This window comes from Notechis scutatus, chromosome 3, assembly GCF_049901735.1.
Source record: "Notechis scutatus isolate UNSWTSFEM ecotype Mainland chromosome 3, rNotScu1.2, whole genome shotgun sequence".
NCBI classification, from domain to species: domain Eukaryota; kingdom Metazoa; phylum Chordata; class Lepidosauria; order Squamata; family Elapidae; genus Notechis; species Notechis scutatus.
The window spans coordinates 156001024-156018505 of record NC_142011.1 but is presented as its reverse complement, the minus strand read 5'-3'; the positions used below and the strand labels follow the sequence as shown (position 1 = coordinate 156018505).

The 17482-nt window shown below is 34.7% G+C and overlaps 1 protein-coding gene across 2 annotated transcripts in view; it reads left to right on the top strand.

Moving 5' to 3' along the window:
- Positions 1–15946, top strand: part of CDH7 (cadherin 7) — a 119337-nt gene extending 103391 nt beyond the window's left edge. Inside the window, exons 11-12 of one of the 2 annotated variants that reach the window (XM_087961479.1) lie at positions 1750–2001; positions 11953–15946. In XM_087961479.1, the coding sequence (XP_087817605.1) occupies positions 1750–2001; positions 11953–12446 (746 nt within the window). In that variant the 3' untranslated portion in view covers positions 12447–15946. The remainder of the gene's footprint in view (positions 1–1749; positions 2002–11952) is intronic. The other variant, XM_087961480.1, reaches the window with a different exon arrangement.
- Positions 15947–17482: the final 1536 nt, after the last annotated feature.

Sequence of the window (17482 nt, the reverse complement as noted above, 5' to 3'; positions counted from 1 at the left end):
AGCAAAGACCCAGGAGTATTATTTAAATTAGTAGCAACCCATTTTGGAGATCATTTGAGAAGGGAATCATAAAGAAAGCCAATCCCTTCCCTATTTATTATAATTTTTATAGAGAAGGGATCAGTTGGGGATAATCTCTAGAGAACAATAGGGAGTTAGTTGAGGATACAATTATTATTTTTTCATTGCCAATTTAGCATTGAAGTTGTGATTACTACTTAGTCTTTTTACTATGAACAATTTATGCTTATTCTTCTTCTGACACTACCCGGTATATTCTCCCATATTAAACAAATATAACATTCTTGCCAAAACTATTAAGGGAGGTCTCTGCCACCAAACTCAGAATAGCAGGGACAACAGTAGTTCTGCTGAAGCAAAGAAAAAAGCAAACTATTATGTAATGCATTGTTAACCACGGGCAACTTACTAACAGTAGGCAATGCTTTTTTTTTTTTATCAATGGGCACCTTTCCCTTCAAAATCAGGTTTCATCAGTGAAAGAATCTGCTTTCCACAGTAAACAAAAGCTGTCTGATTCTTTTTAATTTTAATGGTGCCAAAGACTGGCAGCTTTGTTAAAACTCCTTTTACTTTGCCTACATTTGTTGGTACTGGGTGCTTCGCCCTCCTGTCTGAAAGTTAGTTTTTAAAATTAGTTCTGTGTAAAAGCTCTACCTTCAGTCTCTTGGATCTAGCACCTAAGTGGACAGCCAAGAATAATCCTTGGAAAATGTAGAGGTCTGCCTGAAGAGGATCAATTCCAAAACACCAAAGACAAGTTGAAGCAAGTGAAGAAAATGGTTACTTATTCTGCCTCTGTTTAGTTATATCTCTGACAGTATAATTTGCAGTATAATTACCGGCGGTTATGAATTGGATCAAACCACCTGGAGAATTCTCCTGAAAAAGCCATACAGAATGACTCAAATTGACTAAATAACAATTGTTCCAAATATTCTGTGTAATACATCTATCCAAATCCTAAAGAGTGGCATAATGAACTCTTAACTGGACACTGGGATGATCTTTGGAGAATATGTGATTTTCCTGAGTGGTACATCTCTTCGCTATTCTTCTTATGTACATTCTACATTTATATATATAATCCCTGCATTTATAAAAAGAGGAACATTAACCATAGGTCTCCACGAGGCCAGGAGGCAACAAGTGGCAAAACATATGTTATCACCCACTTACATACTTGCATCTGACATTAAGATCCAAGTACAAAATCCAAGGGGTTTTATTTGAATGTGTTACAATGAAACTGTATCTCAGTTGGGCCAATTATAATGGGCATAAGTCAGGGATAGAAATTATGGCTCTCTGGATATTACTGAATTATAGCTTGCAGCATCCAACCATTAACTGGCTGGGGTTGCTGGGAATTGTATTTTAACAACATATCTAAGGACACTTTTTCACTATTCTTAGCACAGTTGAAGCAAGAACTTTTAATCTTTTCTATTGCCTTTCTTGTGTTATTGTATTAATACCTAGAATTTCAAGTCTGCCACTAGGAAACGTGAAAGGTTTGTCATAGTTCAATTAGCAAATCTTTTTATTAACTATTTACAAAGGGCCATTGCAGTCTCTATACTTACTTCCAGAGACTATGCTTTGTACTTTCAAATTATGAGGCACATTTATTTATATTGCCAAGCTAATATACTATTATAATTAATATTAAAAAACAGACTTTTTTCTTTAAGAAAATGTCTCCCTTTTGTCTTTTCCTTGATCTAGACAATACAGCATCTATACTCACCAGACGAAATGGCTTTCGAAGGCAAGAACAGTCCGTTTATTATTTGCCAATATTCATTGTAGACAGTGGCTCACCTTCCCTGAGTAGCACCAATACACTCACGATTCGAGTCTGTGACTGCGATGCAGATGGCATTGCCCAAACATGTAATGCAGAGGCCTACATCTTGCCAGCTGGACTTAGTACTGGAGCACTCATAGCAATCCTGGCTTGCGTGTTGACATTGCTAGGTATGTCTGTGTGGTTTCTTCACTGAGGGGAACAATCTTCCTTCAAAATACATGGAATACTGTTATTTTAATTTCTTAATTATTGCATGAATTATTAATTCATTTTTAATTATTTCTTTTTATTGCAAGAAATATAGGGACTAAAAATAGTTTTTAAAATCATCTCATATAAAGGTCCAGATTTGCTTAACATCAGTAGATGTGGTTGCATCTGATATCTTCAGTTCTTTATAACATTTAATTTCTCTAATGTCTGATTTTTTTAAATTAACTTTTTGGTGTGTTTTTGGAGTGATCATTCAGGATAACTAACAGTTAAAACAAGAAATAAAGATGTATAATTACAAAAATAAATAGCAAGAAATCTTGGCCTTATCAAAAATCAGGCAGTGGTGTTATTGTGTTTAAATTGATGGAACAGTGTTGCACAAGTTTTGATGGTAATGATATCTGATGACCTTGGGTGGAAATTCTATAATGGGAGGAAACATTTTTTCATATATCCTGCAGCCAGTTGAGCATTTAAAAGACAGACACAACAATGTGAACTGAATTTGAAAGAAGCCAGAATTCTTATCAGGTCAGGTCATTTTACACAGCCTATAACATGTTTATGCAGTCGTATTTTATCTGATACAAAAGGCATCAAAATTTATGATTGTTAAAAAACCATTATCTCTAATGACAGAATAATTTATTTGGGATATATATAAACATACAAATTTTAAACAAATGTCTGCTCCATTCTTTTTTTTTTTAATTGATCACATAGAACTAAATTACATTAGCAAAATGGTAGAAAAGCAATATATTAAGGAAGCACTAAGATGCTTTACATTCTCTTAAGTGTAGACAGTGAGCTGTGAATGTAGTAGTGAATGTTTGTTCAGTATTGTCTGATGTTTTATTTATTTCATAATTATGGCTTTGCTTAGGTCTGGATATTTCTGGACAAATAAAGTTTGTTCAAAGTTAATCCAAAGTTCCTATTTTACTGGAGTACATTTTGCATTATCTACTAAGGAAATCATTCTCATTTATATAATAAACATTGAACTGAAACTTTCTATAGCCCTATCACATTGCATGTAATCATTCAGACTAGAAACTTCCAACCTCCATCTGTATGATCTTTTTCCGTAATACTCCCCATGTCAAAGGGCATTCTAGAATTCTGCTTGCTCAGAATTATTTCTTAAACAAAACAATTATATGTGGAATGGAAAAAATTCACTTACAGATTTACAGGAATATTCAAAACTAGTTGTTTTCTCAAGCATAGCAATTCAGATAAGCTTGAAAAGAACTTGATGAGAAAACCATAATATCATTATTATTTTCATATACCTATTCTTATTGGGATCTGTCTTTCTTCTTGGTTGTCGAAAATTACCCATATAGTAAAATATAAAACAAAATGAAGAAAATGGCATGAATTCACCGCTAGGCTCTTTCATGCTTTATCTGGTAACTGGATTGGAACCAATTAGATAAGCCCACAGGAAAATCCAAGGAAATAATATTTATTGAAGAAAGTAGAAAGACTTCCCTAGAAAGTAGAAAGAATATCCCTAGAATTTACTATTAATTATGGAACTAGCCTTATTTATAAATACAAGAATAAAATATTTTTACATTTAATTTTTATCTCCACCCTAAATGATAGAGAACGTGCTCCTCTTTGTTTGGATTTATTTGTTCATTTTTGTCCTTTCTTTTTACAGTGATAAGGTTTATTTTGATCTGGTTGCTCACTGACTGTGTAGAATTAACTCTCAACAGGTGTTGTGCCAAATTCAGAAATCATTATAACTTTTGTTTGGTTAACCTTTTCAGAATTTAAACTCTTTTTTCCTAAGTGTGCTAGCTTTCTAAGTGTTTCTAACTTTCAGTTTTCTAACTTTCTGTTTTTCAATAGTACAGGTTTTTAAAAACAGTTTCCACCAAAAATATCAGATATAAAAGTTAGGATAACAATACTTTACTGAGTACTGTAGTTATTGTGCTAAGAAATAATAAAAGTAAAGACTCAGATCTTCAGTTGGCCCCTTTACCTTATTAAAGCTCACAAATACATTTCATAATTGATATATTAAATCTGAGCTCTAGAAACGCAACTGGCACTAAAGCAGATTTGAAGGCAGATTCAACTTTGCTGAGAACTCCAAGTTATATTGGAGACAATATAACTTATTAGATATAGAATAAAGATCAAATCCTTACTTCCAAACAATTCCTACATCATTCAAAGTATTCTTGCTTAAGCTACTGCCTTGCAAATCCAGCACAGTGGAATGACTCCAGGTTTCAAAATTTGCCATAAACTTATGTTACACAGTTTACCATTGTAGTTGAAAACTTTACCTGTAAGTCAAGATGTAAATCTGATTTTACATTATAGTTGAAAACTTTGCCTGTAAGTCAAGATGTAAATCTGATTTTACATTATTTGCCTGGGGTCAAATAAAACATAAGTAAACTCCTAAAACTAATTTTGTAATTTGCAAAATCACATGAAAATTGTTATGACGTTTGTCATTTCATTTACAATTTACATAATTTTAAAGAAAAATGAAGAAAATCTTTAATGCCTCTGAATAATATGGAAATTGCAATATATATTTTTCAGTTAATATCACAGAAACATAATAATAATAACTGCCTAATATTGTAGTTATAATGTTGTTTTTATAATAATTGCTTAATATTCTAGTTATAATTTTGTGCATACCAATAACTCTCTTTGTCCATACTTTCTTCACACCAAGTTTTATTGTATCTGAACATGGTTCAGTCTAGTTAACCTGCTTTCCAGATCTGCATCAGTATTTCACATAGGTATCTGATTTGTAGAGGGTCATGTTAAGTTCTTTTTCAGATCAGGAATAAGTAAATTTTAATGGCTATGGATTGAGTTTAATGATTTCTGAGAACAAAGGTCATTGTAGTACAATACAAGGGGCTGTATAGTAAGAAGTAGGACTATGTTTTTCTCCCTAGTTTTGTGCTATAGTTGTTACTGTTTCGGCCTCAACGTTTGAAAGAACACCTTATTAGATTTTGTGTTTTTTTTAAAGACAGAGTGGTGACTTTTTGCAGTTCGGCATAAACTTTTTAGGTTGCTTGTATTAAATCTTGATCTAATTTTTATTTAAGGTTTGCCTTTTTACACAATATTGCCTTTCAAAGCAGTTTAGGAGAATCAAATAATAGTTGGGTAATGAAATACCTATAAGGAAACAACCAGGGGTGGGATTCAAATTTTTTAACAACTGGTTCTGTGGGTGTGGCTTAGTTGGTGGGCGTGGCTTGGTGGTCATGTTATTGGCTGGGTGTGGCCAACTCAATATCACTCACATCGAAGCACGCATCTCCTCGCCTGGCCTCTCATGACTGTGGGAATGCTGCAACAGTCGTAAGTGTGAAAAATGGTCACAAGTCACTTTTTTCAGTGCCATTGTAACTTTGAATGGTCACTCTACACAAGCAAAGTACCAGCAAAGGGGGGAGGGAAACTCCAGAGACGTTCCTGAGACAGGAAGTCTAGTCCTGCCAAGAATGTAATAAGGGTTAATGGAGAGGCAGTTTCTGTAAGCAACACCAGAATGTTTCCTTCCTGCCTTCCATATAGGATTAGGCCAGTAATTTCTTCTAACAACCGGTTCTCTGAACTGCTTAGAATGTTAACAACCGGTTCTAGCGAATAGGTGCGAACTGGTAGAATCCCAGCCCTGGAAACAACCAAGTTCAAAGAACACCAGGAACTCCACAGTTCAAACCTGAACTATAGATATTCTCTTCTATTGGCATAAAACAATATTTCAGGAATAAGTGAGTATCCTTTCAAGAAAGCTCTTGTACCCTTAAGCTCAGGTAAATAAAAGCTGGAGATACATTAGGTTATAACATATATTTATCCTTTAGAGTCCTTCTTCCTTTTCCTCTGTTATCTTTGTTTTGGTGAAGACAGGTCTCAAATAATTTGTAAGTTAGCCAAAAACAAATTTGGAATATTATGTTCTTAAACCTAAAAAAAAATTGTACAGTAAAAGTAATGAACAATTCTGTCTGTGAATTTCATTATTTGTTTCGCCTAATACTAATAAGAATCCCATATTATTATAAAAGCTTACATGTTTATTTTTATACAAGGTAAACGTATGATCACAATCCACTAGCAAGAATGTAGAGGTGAGAAAGAAAGATTAATGTAATTGTTAGCCTTTAAAGTACCATAAACTCTTTGTTGCCTTTCTGCTAAAAAACAACAAACCCTCTAAAATAGCTGTATCTTATTTTAAAACTAGTGTTGGCTGATACTGTTTTTCCCCCAAACATGTCATCATTGTTAATTTTATAACTCTGTTCTATAATAGTTCCCATTGAAATCCAGCAATTAGTGCATTGGAAACAAAATTGACTAGTTTTTCAGACATTGCCATGGATTTTGCATGGTTGTTGATACAGCTTTTATTCAGATAGAGGTAAAAAATTATTGTGCAAAAGCAGTTGAAGTTATTAGAAATTAATATTCTCTTAAAACCATTTATATGCTAAACTGTTTAACATTTCAAAGGACTTTTGGGAGGGGTTGGCTTCAAGCAATCATGAGCTGTGCAAGGCAAACTTCACAAAACATTCTTTTTATCTTGCTTTTTATTGTACCTCTCAGCAGATAAATCTACTAAGTTTCATATATTTTGCACTTATTAGCAGGTATTTAACTCCCCAGATAAAGTCTGTTGAACATGTCACAGTATGAAAACACATTTTCACTGGCGTAATGAACAGATTAACTGCTTGCTACATGGCATAGTTAGTAACTTAGAATAGTCAAAAGTAATTTTAAAAGAAAGAAAGAAAAGCCTAGCAGCATCCATTTGGGGGATAGATTTGAAATATGTTATATATACTGTATATTATTTTTTCATTTTTTACTTTATAAAACATAAAGGCTGATAGGAATCTTACCCAGTCTTCTCCAGGATCATATATACCAGGGTGTCAAACACAAGGCCCGCGGGCCAAATCGGCCCGCCAGACCTCGTCTGATGGCCCGCGGTGCCGCCGCCAGCCTTGCAGCCTCCCCCTTTTTTTCACGAATTTACTCCGTGCCTGCACGGAGTAAATTCATTTTAAAAATGGCTCAAGTTAAAAAAAAAAAATTTACTTACCTTCCGGGACCTGGCCCGACTTCTTCCTGCCCGCACTGCTCCCTGGGTGTCGGACGTGGCGTCATCACGTGACGTCCGCCCGACATCTCCAGGGATCAGAGGAGCGCGGACGCCGCGGAGAGGAGCAAGAAGAAAGAAGTAAAAGAAAGAAAGTAGTAAAAGGTAAGTAAAGTAAATGGAGGGGGCAGATCACGCATCACTGATGATAACCTCCATGCTGTTTTGCGGATTGCTACAGCACAAGACCTAACGCCAAACATCGATGGACTGACCTTAGGAAAACGATGTCAGCCATCTAGTCAGTAAAGTTAAAAAAAAGGTAATGCCTTGTGTTTTCCATATGTTTAATAAACAGTGTTTGGCAATATTTGTATGTTTAAAAAAATTAATGTTTGTTACCAAAAACATTTTTCAATACATTGTACAATAATTGTACATTTGAATATCTACTTGTCATTATTCTGACTATGTTTCTGCTTTCAGAGCTAGTTATTACTTACATTATTACAAAAAACAGTAATAATTGAATGCAGTGACATTAATTTATGATAATAAAGAGTGGACACATAGACCTACAGATACAACCGGCCCTTTGATGGGGACCAAACTGCTGATGCGGCCCCGATGAATTTGAGTTTGACACCCTGATATATACAGTAGTTACTCCATGAATCGCTACTGTAACCTTTTCTTTTCCAACTCATATGGAAAATACATGCCAGTTAATGTCTTTGTTTTATTCCAGATTTCTTTTCTTTCTGTACAGCCATTGAAATATTATTTTATGGAAAAAATGTATTCAGTATAGTAATTATAGTATAGACATTAAGATTTTTCAACTGCTTGAACCTACTGTACATTAACAGCCACTATTTTACATTGTGATAATGATTATTGCAAAAGCAGAAGAGATCATTATTAAAAAGAACCCAGTGCAATTTGGATTATCATGGATTTCCTTAATATGTCGACTGTATTGAGGAATATTTAATTAATACAAATACATAATGTAGTGTTTTGTTTTTTATTCTGCAGAATGGTATAATTAGATTTTTAATGAAAGTCATCCATAAAGATAAATGTGTGTATAATTTGAAATTCAGATAACAGATAATCAGAGTTGGAAGGGACCTTGTAGGTCATCTAGTCCAACCCCCACCCAAGCAGGAGACCCTACACCATTTCTGACAAATGGCAGTAAAATCTCTTCTTGAAAGTCTCAAGTGATGATGCTCCCACAACTTCCGAGGGCAAGCTTGGTTGATTGTTCTCACTGTCAGAAAGTTTCTCCTTATTTCCAGGTTAAATCTCTCCTTGTTCAGTTTTCATCCATTATTCCTTGTCTGGCCTATAGGCGCTTTAGAAAATAACTTGACCCCTTCCTCCCTGTGGCAGCCCCTCAAATATTGGAAGACCTCTATCATGTCTCCCCTGGTCCTTCTCTTCACTAGTCTAGCCATGCCCAGTTCCTGTAACTGTTCTTCATATGTTTTAGTCTCCAGTCCCCTAATCATCCTTGTTGCTCTTCTCTGTACTTTTTCTAGAGTCTCAACATCTTTTTTATAATGTGGTGAACAAAACTGGATGCAGTACTCTAGGTGTGGTCTTACTAAGGCTTTATAGAATGGTATTAGTACTTCCCTTGATCTTGATTGTATCCCTCTGTTAATACAATTTAGGATTCCATTAGCTTTTTTGGCTACTGCTGGCTCATATTTAGCTGGTTGTCCACTAAGACTCCAAGATCCCTCTCACAGGTACTGTTATTGAGCCTGGTTTCACCCAGTCTATATGTGTACTTTTGGTTTTTCTTACCTAAGTGTAGGACTTTACTTTTCTCTACATTGAATTTCATTTTGTTAGATATGACCCAGTGTTCTAGTCTGTCAAGATCCGTCTGGATCTTGAGCCTATCTTCTTGGGTGTTAGCTATTCCTGCCAATTTAGTATCATCTGCAAATTTGGTAAGTTCCCCTTCTATTCCTTCATCTAAGTCATTAATGAAGATATTGAAGAGTACTGGGCCTAAGACGGAACCTTGTGGCACCCCACTGCTTACTTCCCTCCATGTAGACTTAGACCCATTAAGGACTACTCGTTGTGTATGGTTTGCCAGCCAGTTGCGAGTCCATCTAGTGGTGGTGCTATCTATTCCACTTTTTTCTAGCTTACTAAGAAGTAGTCAACTTCTTGTGGTCTACTTTGTCGAGTGCCTTCCTGAAATCTAAATATATTATGTCCACAGTATTTTGCTGGTCTACTAATTTAGTCACTGTGTTAAAGAATGAAATAAGAGTGGTTTGGCATGATCTATTCTTAACAAACCCATGCTGACTGCTAGTTATTACTTTACTTGTTTCTAGATGTTGGCAGATCTGTTTTTTTATTATCTTTTCCAGTATCTTCCCGGGTATTGATGTTAGGCTCATTGGTTTATAGTTTCCTGGGTCTGGTTTTTTTTCCTTTTTTGAAGATGTGAACCACATCAGCTCTTTTCCAGTCCTCTGGTAGTTCCCCGCTGCTCCAGGATTTTTGAAAGATATGGTGCAGTGGTTCTGAGATGACCTCTGCCAGCTCCTTTAAAACTCTGGGATGTAATCCATCAGACCCCGGTGATTTGTTTTCATCAAGATCAGACAGGTGTTCTCTTACTATTTTTTTGCTTATTTTAACTTTTATTTCTGGTCTGTCTTTTGCAGTTATGTTTTTGGTGGGTTGAGCTATAGTTTTTTTGTTTTTGTTTTTGCGTGAAGACTGACTGAGTTAAGCAGTTCTGCTTTCTCTCTGTTGCCTGTTACTTCCTTGCCATCTTCTCTCTTTAGTAGACCCACTGTTTCCTTGATTTTTTCTTGTTATTTATATGTTGGAAGAAACTTTTTTTATTATCTTTGACTTTTGTTGCAAGTCTTTGTTTGTTCTGAGCCTTTGCTATCCTGACTTTGTTTTTGCAGATTCTGGCTATCTGGTGATATTCTGCCTTAGTTGTATGTCCTTCTTTCCATTTTTTGTACTTGTCCTTTTTTTCTTTCAATTTGCCAAAGAGATTTTTGTGCAGCCATGCTGGTTTCTTCTTGGATTTCTTGTTTTTCTTTCTTCAGTGGTATTGTGCTGGTCTGGGCTTCTATGATCATACTTTTTAGATTTTCCCAAGATACTTGAGTTGTTTTCCCCTTTAGGATTTTCATCCATGGAATCTTTCCCAAGTTCTCTCTGAGTTTATTGAAATCAGCTCTTTTAAAATCCAAGACTCTGGTGTCATTATGTTCTGTTGCTTGTGTTTGTGTTATGTTGAATTCTAGTATGACATGGTCACTCTCACCCAAGGTTCCTGCAGCTTCAACTCTCTCTATCACTTCTTCTCTGTTTGTAAGAATTAAGTCCAGTATGGCTGTCCCTCTAGTTTCACCCTCTACCTTTTGGACAACAAAGTTGTCAGCTAGTTTGGTTAGGAACTTATTTGATTTCTCACTTGGTGCAGAGTTAGTTTTCTAATTGATATCACGATAATTGAAGTCTCCCATTACTATTATTGTGTGTTTCCTGCATATGTTTGTTAGCTGGCTGTCAAAAAGAACATCTATTTTTTTCTGCTTGATTGGGTGGCCTATAATATACACCTATGGCCATGTCATTCTTTTTTCTTTTATATTGATCCATATGCATTCTAGGAGGTTTTCATCTTTGGTTTCATGCATTTCTGTAGCAATATAATGGTCCTTTACAAACAGTGCAACTCCACCTCCTCTTTTATGGGGTCTGTTTTTTTTTTAAATAGTTGGTATCTTTCTACCAGTATGTTCCAGTCATGGGTTTCATCCCACCAAGTTTCTGTTATTCCAACTATATCATATTTACCTTCATGTATTTGTAGTTCGAGTTCACCCTGTTTGTTCCCCAAGACTTTGTGCATTTGTATATAGGCACTTGAGATTCAAATGATACGATTGAATTGTGTTTTTGTTGATTCTTGTTGATTCTTAATATTATCTACAAATGATTAAATGGGTATATACAGATTAAGTAAGTCTTTTTTGGTAATTCTGCGAATGTCCTATTTTTAAAGCCACCAAGAAATTATCTTCAATATTAGAAATGTCAAAAAACATTGTTACCCAGGCAAGTGATCTGGGCCAGTAAATATCAACATATCTATGGTTTCTTATTGCAAAAAAAAAATTAATAGATCAGTAATAGATATTTTGCATGTTAAAGCAAAGTGTTCTGTGTTATAATGCTTTTAATGAATGAACCACAATTTGTGCTAGCTATTATTTAACAACTCTGAATTTTCCAATCAAGGATCAGATACTTTATCGATAATCTGTGCGCATACACTTCATTAATGGAGTTTACTTTCCAAACCCTGACAGTTAAAGAGAGAGTTTATGAACACACTTTTATCGGTCAGGCAATTAAGAGTTTAGAAAAAGGTCTCTATATTTAATGGCTGAGAGGCTGCAATTTTCTACTTGAATTTGCTTTAAAACATATGTTTTAGCAATCTGTACCAAATAAACAATTCATATGATGACATTAAATCAGAATGAACATTGTAATAAATTCTTTAATCTATTACATAATATTAATATTATGTTAAAGCATTTAAAGCCACCTTAAGGGACTATTTTTTTTTTCCTAAGAAGAATCCCAAACACACCTTATTGAAACCTGTTTATCTTGCATAATTTATGAATAGTTTTACTCTGAACAGGGAATGTAATGAATTGGGGGTTAATTTGGTTCAAGTTTGCTTAAAGCTTTACTTTTTCCATTGCAGTGCTTGTCCTGCTGATTGTTACAATGAGGCGACGGAAAAAAGAGCCTCTTGTTTTAGACGAAGAGAGAGATATCAGGGAAAATATAGTCCGATATGATGACGAAGGAGGTGGAGAGGAGGACACCGAGGCATTTGACATGGCTGCTCTGAGGAACCTCAACGTCATTCGTGATACCAAGATCAGGAGGGATGTGACTCCAGAGATCCAGTTCTTGAGCAGACCATCTTTTAAAAGCATCCCCGATAATGTTATTTTTCGGGAATTTATTTGGGAAAGGCTAAAAGAAGCTGATGTGGATCCCTGCGCTCCACCATATGATTCCCTGCAGACATATGCATTTGAGGGAAACGGTTCAGTGGCTGAGTCACTCAGCTCTTTAGATTCGGTCAGTTCAAACTCTGATCAGAATTATGATTACCTCAGTGACTGGGGGCCTCGTTTCAAACGGCTTGCAGATATGTATGGAACTGGACCAGAAAATTTGTATTCATAGCCTTTGAACTTTTTTTATGACAATGCACTAAAGGAAAAAGGAAAGAGAAACTCAATATCTGGACTAAGAAAAATTTGTAAATATTTATCCATCTTTTTTTAAACTTGTTTTTTTTTCCTTTCCTTTTCTTTTTCTTTGACTCAGTGAAGCTTATCTTCATTAGAAAATTGCCCAAGGAACTGCACTGAACAACAAATAGTGAGCATCAAATGGCATTTTTGGTAAAATTAAGATGCTTGGCCATATACAAATAGATAGCAACCCACATATCTCATATACCTGCAGAGGCAATTAACCTCTAAGAGCACTGTGCTCTGTGACCTCAATGAGCCAATGATACCCTGTAGATGCCTTCTGAGTTTTGCTGGGTTGAGACTTGAGAGTCTCTGCTTAGTGGAGGAAAGGGGAACAAGTTCCTTTACCATTTAAAATAGTATTACAATATATTGTATGCTATTAATGCAAGGTTTCATCTTTCATTTGCAGTGTTGCATGCAAGTTGCTGGCTCAAAACAATCTAACACAGTGACTTCTATTTGTTTAAAAGGCTACTAAGTCCAAAAAAAACACCTGTAAATATCTGGGTAATTCTGAAAATAGACTGCGGTTCCTGTTCTAAAAATCTGCAAAATATGCCATTGCCTTAGTACAATTGTTTGCAGGAAATGTCAGTTGAAAAGATGGAAAGTGATTCTCACATTTTTGTGATGCCTATGTAGGTTTGGGGGTGGAAAGTTGCTGTCTATATATTGATTATTATTAATATTAATATTATGTCTTCTGATTCATACAGGAGAACTTTTTTTATTTTTTAAAAAATAAAATGTTGACATGTAGAGGTATGTTCCTTTTGGAGTTCTGATCTCCACTTACATTCAGGTTTGTTATATGCATTGTGGTGTTAAATGCTCGGGATCATGCTGTTTTTTTTCCTCCAGTCTCAGCTACATGAAGGAAATGAAGCATGGAAATAGAGAAATTATAGTAAAGCAATTGAGCTCGCCATTCATCTCTCCAAGAGGAACATTGCTACAAGGACACATGGCTGTCATTGTTCTTCTGAGCCATTACAATGTCTAAGGTTTTGAATAAAATGTTTGTACTTTGAATTTTCAAAGAAGACTACAGATGCAGCCAGGAGTGTCTCTAATAGAAATTGTAGTTTTTCAAGGTCATCTGTTCTATGTGCTTCAGCAATTTAAACAAACCTGCTCCTTCTATCAAATTCCCTACCTCTTTGCTGCTATGGAATCACAGAAAAGTACTCTTTTACATTTCTTTCATATGTTAAGCAGCATGATATGATTAGCACCAATTCTGTCTTCAGATCTTCCCAAGACACATCAGCATTTTCCTCCAGGGAGGTCACTTCATAACATATCATTTCTATAACCGTTCAGGTGTGCCAAACTTGAAGGATGACTACTAAAGTCCATTAAAATAATATTAGGGGGGGAGTTTTTATGTAGGATTTCTTAGAATATGACAACTTTTATGGTTCAGGCAATATTTATATTTTAGCTGTTACTAGAAAATAAGACATGGATTGAAATAGAATAGTGCTTTATTTTAATACTTTATTTTCTTCTCTCTCCCTCCCTGTCTTCCTCTCTTTTCGTGAACAAGGACTAGTTTTGAAAACATTAATTATAGCTACAACTCTCGTAACAAAAACTCTATAAGATATTATGAACTCCCTAGAATGGAGGATTTGGAGCATGTCCTTGAATGAGCATTTCTGAATCAAGAAGCAAATGGCTTGACTCTTACCTAATACCTAAACTGGTCAAGCCTATTCTTATAGGCAGCTAAACAAATAGAAAATCAAATCAGGGAGAGGTTACTGAAATTCCTAATGTACTCTGAAGCACTTTTAAAAAAGAATGATAGGGATTTGTGCCCCTTCAGATGTGATTCCAAAAGATTCAGAGCACACGGAAACATGAATGTCCATGACCCTTTAAAGCAGCCACATCTTTTCCTCAAGATTGTGTGGTAGCTTGATATATATGACCTACAGACAGATACCATATTTATACAAAGGGATAGTATCAAGATCACGTGAAGCATTAGTCTTGCTTTATGCTTCATTGTTAAGACTACACTTACAATACTGTGTCTGGTTTTGGTCACTATGATACAAAAAATATGTTGAGATTCTAGAAAGAGGGCAGAGAAGAGCAGCAAAGATGCTTAGGGGACCAGAAGCTAAACCATATGATGAATGATTGTGGGAACTGGAAATGTGTAGTCTAATGAAGAGAAGGACTATAGCAGTTTTCCAATATTTGAGGGGCTGTCTCAGAGGAGGGGACTCAACCTATTATCCAAAGCATCTGAGAACAAGACAAGAGGTAATAGATGGAAGCTCAACAAAGAGAGATCCAACCTAGAATTAAGGAGGAATTTCCTGCCGGTGAGAGCAATCAGTGGATAGGCTTGCCTCAGAAGTTGTGGGTGGTCTATTCACTGGAAATTTTAAGAAGAAATTGGACAGCCATTTTTATGGAATGATATAGGTCTCCTGCTTGAGCAGGTAGTTGGACTAGAAGATGTCCAAGCTCCCTTCCTGAATAACTCTGTTATTCTGTACCTCCACAAACTCTCAAGACTATTTTGAAATCTAGTCCAAAACAATATTGGCCCTTTAAAATTTAAGAATTTTTTTTATATAAAAGCCATTAATATAGCTGGAGTATTACACAGGTTTATTCTCTACTTACTGAACTGGAAAGAACATATACAAAAATCAGGGCACTGTCAGAGAAATTTGTGCCTTCACCTAGAAAGTTAAGTACCACAATAGAAAGGCTCATCTGACTTTTTGAAAACCTAGGTTGGAGAATGTACTTTTCAATATGAAATGGTTTCTTTTATACAGTGATTGTGATGGACGAATCTAGAATGCATCAATAACAGAAGGGAAATCACCTTAAGGTTTTGTAATTCTTGCAGCTCAGCAGTATCAATGAACTACATCCAAGTGGCCTTCAGCTTCATTAAAGAATAAAGTTTGATCATGCAGAAACACAATTATTTACCTTGGATAACTTTTTTGTAGACAATCATTGTTTCATGATTTAGTACACATTATATATATATTTCAATAATTTAAAAAAAAACTGTCAACTGTATGAAACTCAATAACTAATTGATCTGCAGGAGTTATGTAGCTGTTGTATGAGAAAATCTTGTAAAAAAAATCACCTTGTTATTAGAAAAAATATTCCAGTTCAATACCAAGATCCAAAGAACTATGCAATTAACTTACATATCTACATATTCAAGGTGAAGTTTGGCATATGCTTCTCAAATAATAGTATGTCATGTCATGTCATGTGGCAAACTCGAACTTAAACTCAGGGGACCTTCAAAACTGATTTCTTAGCTGACATCATTAAAAAAGAAAGAAGGAAAAGCCCATTGAGCATAGTCAACAATTTTGAGAATCTTTAGTTATGTCCTGTGTACTCTTACTTGGTCATACATTAAAGTATTAAAATAAATGTATAAATATATATATATATATAAATACATAAATAAATAAATAAATAAATAAATACTTTAACTTTAATAAAGTTAAAGTATTGCTAAACTGGAATTATTTCTAGGGAGACGTGCATAGAATTATACTTTTAAATCTGTGTTACTCAATATACAGTATTTGCATTTAGATTTTAATGTATCAATTCAGAGTAAGCCACTATAATGTACAAATTTGCCTCTCTTATTCTTTTTTATATAAAGCTGTATGATATTATTTCTATAAAATATTGAGAGCATTATTGTTTTTGTTACCCAATCTATACTACCTGAAGCATAAAAAACATTCCATGTTACCATTGGTTTTCCCTCTCACATACTTTCCTTCATTGCAAATATTGGGAAGTTTTAAAATTATTCAGGGGCATAGACCTTGAATGGATTCTGTAACAAATAATTCCAATTTCTTACAAATAGATACCATTTCCAAGTATTCCGGATTCATCCGTTGAAATGAGAGGGAAATTGCTCATAAGTGAAGGATCCCTGTATGATCAGTTTGTGCACCTATAGCAATTGTTAAATTGTGGTGCTTGGCTACATGATGTGAAACCAGTTTTATAGATCTGATGAGTGATTATCAATGCAGTGTGCAATTTGCATTATTTTTCTTGGTTTGTTGTACATCTTGTTATTTTGCTATGCCATAATGGACATCCACAATTCTTGTAGCAAAATCAATTTCTGACCTAGTCAAAAATTATGCATTAGATATTAACATATTACCACAGTGTATCAACAGATGAACTGTTAAACTGAAGTATAAGTAATATTTGTGACTTCTGCTGATATTAATTAGACTAAAACTAGCTATGGTTTTGTATACGATCACTATGTTTATATTTCGTCTTGTCTCGTTTTTCAGGATTGTCTATTCCACCAAATATCTACATTATTCTATAATTTTTAAAAAAAGTGTGCAAGCTTTGCAATTTATTTCACATGCAACTTTTGTTTACATACAGTATATGTTTGAACAGTTGTACATCACATTCAGTTAACATTTGCATATTTATACCCAACTTTTTTTAAAGAATGTGCACATTTTTGTACAAGTTATGTTTTGCTGAGACTTGCATTGCCAAGTTTGAGCATGTTCAAAATCTGAGAGCTAACTCCATTGGATTAGTTCGCTTTAAATTCTGGGCCAAAGTCACAATTTCTAATGCAGATCCTTGTAATATATAACAGAATGAAAAAATTCTCCTCTATTCTGCAACATGTACTTTTGCTAGCCATATCATGTTTTTTTAATGTTATTTTCCTTTGCTTCTATTCCATTGGTAGGGAAAAATATTATGTAATTCCATTACATTGCTGGAATCAGTGGCACTGATGTTTCCCATTCCTTTAAAAAAAAAAAGGTGCTAACCCATGATATGTTTAAAAATGGCTAATGAAAAAACAGTAATCTGGAGTTTGCATGCAATGCTTGTCCATAAGCAATGGTTTACAAATTACAGTTACATTACAAATTACAAAGGCTGAGCTCA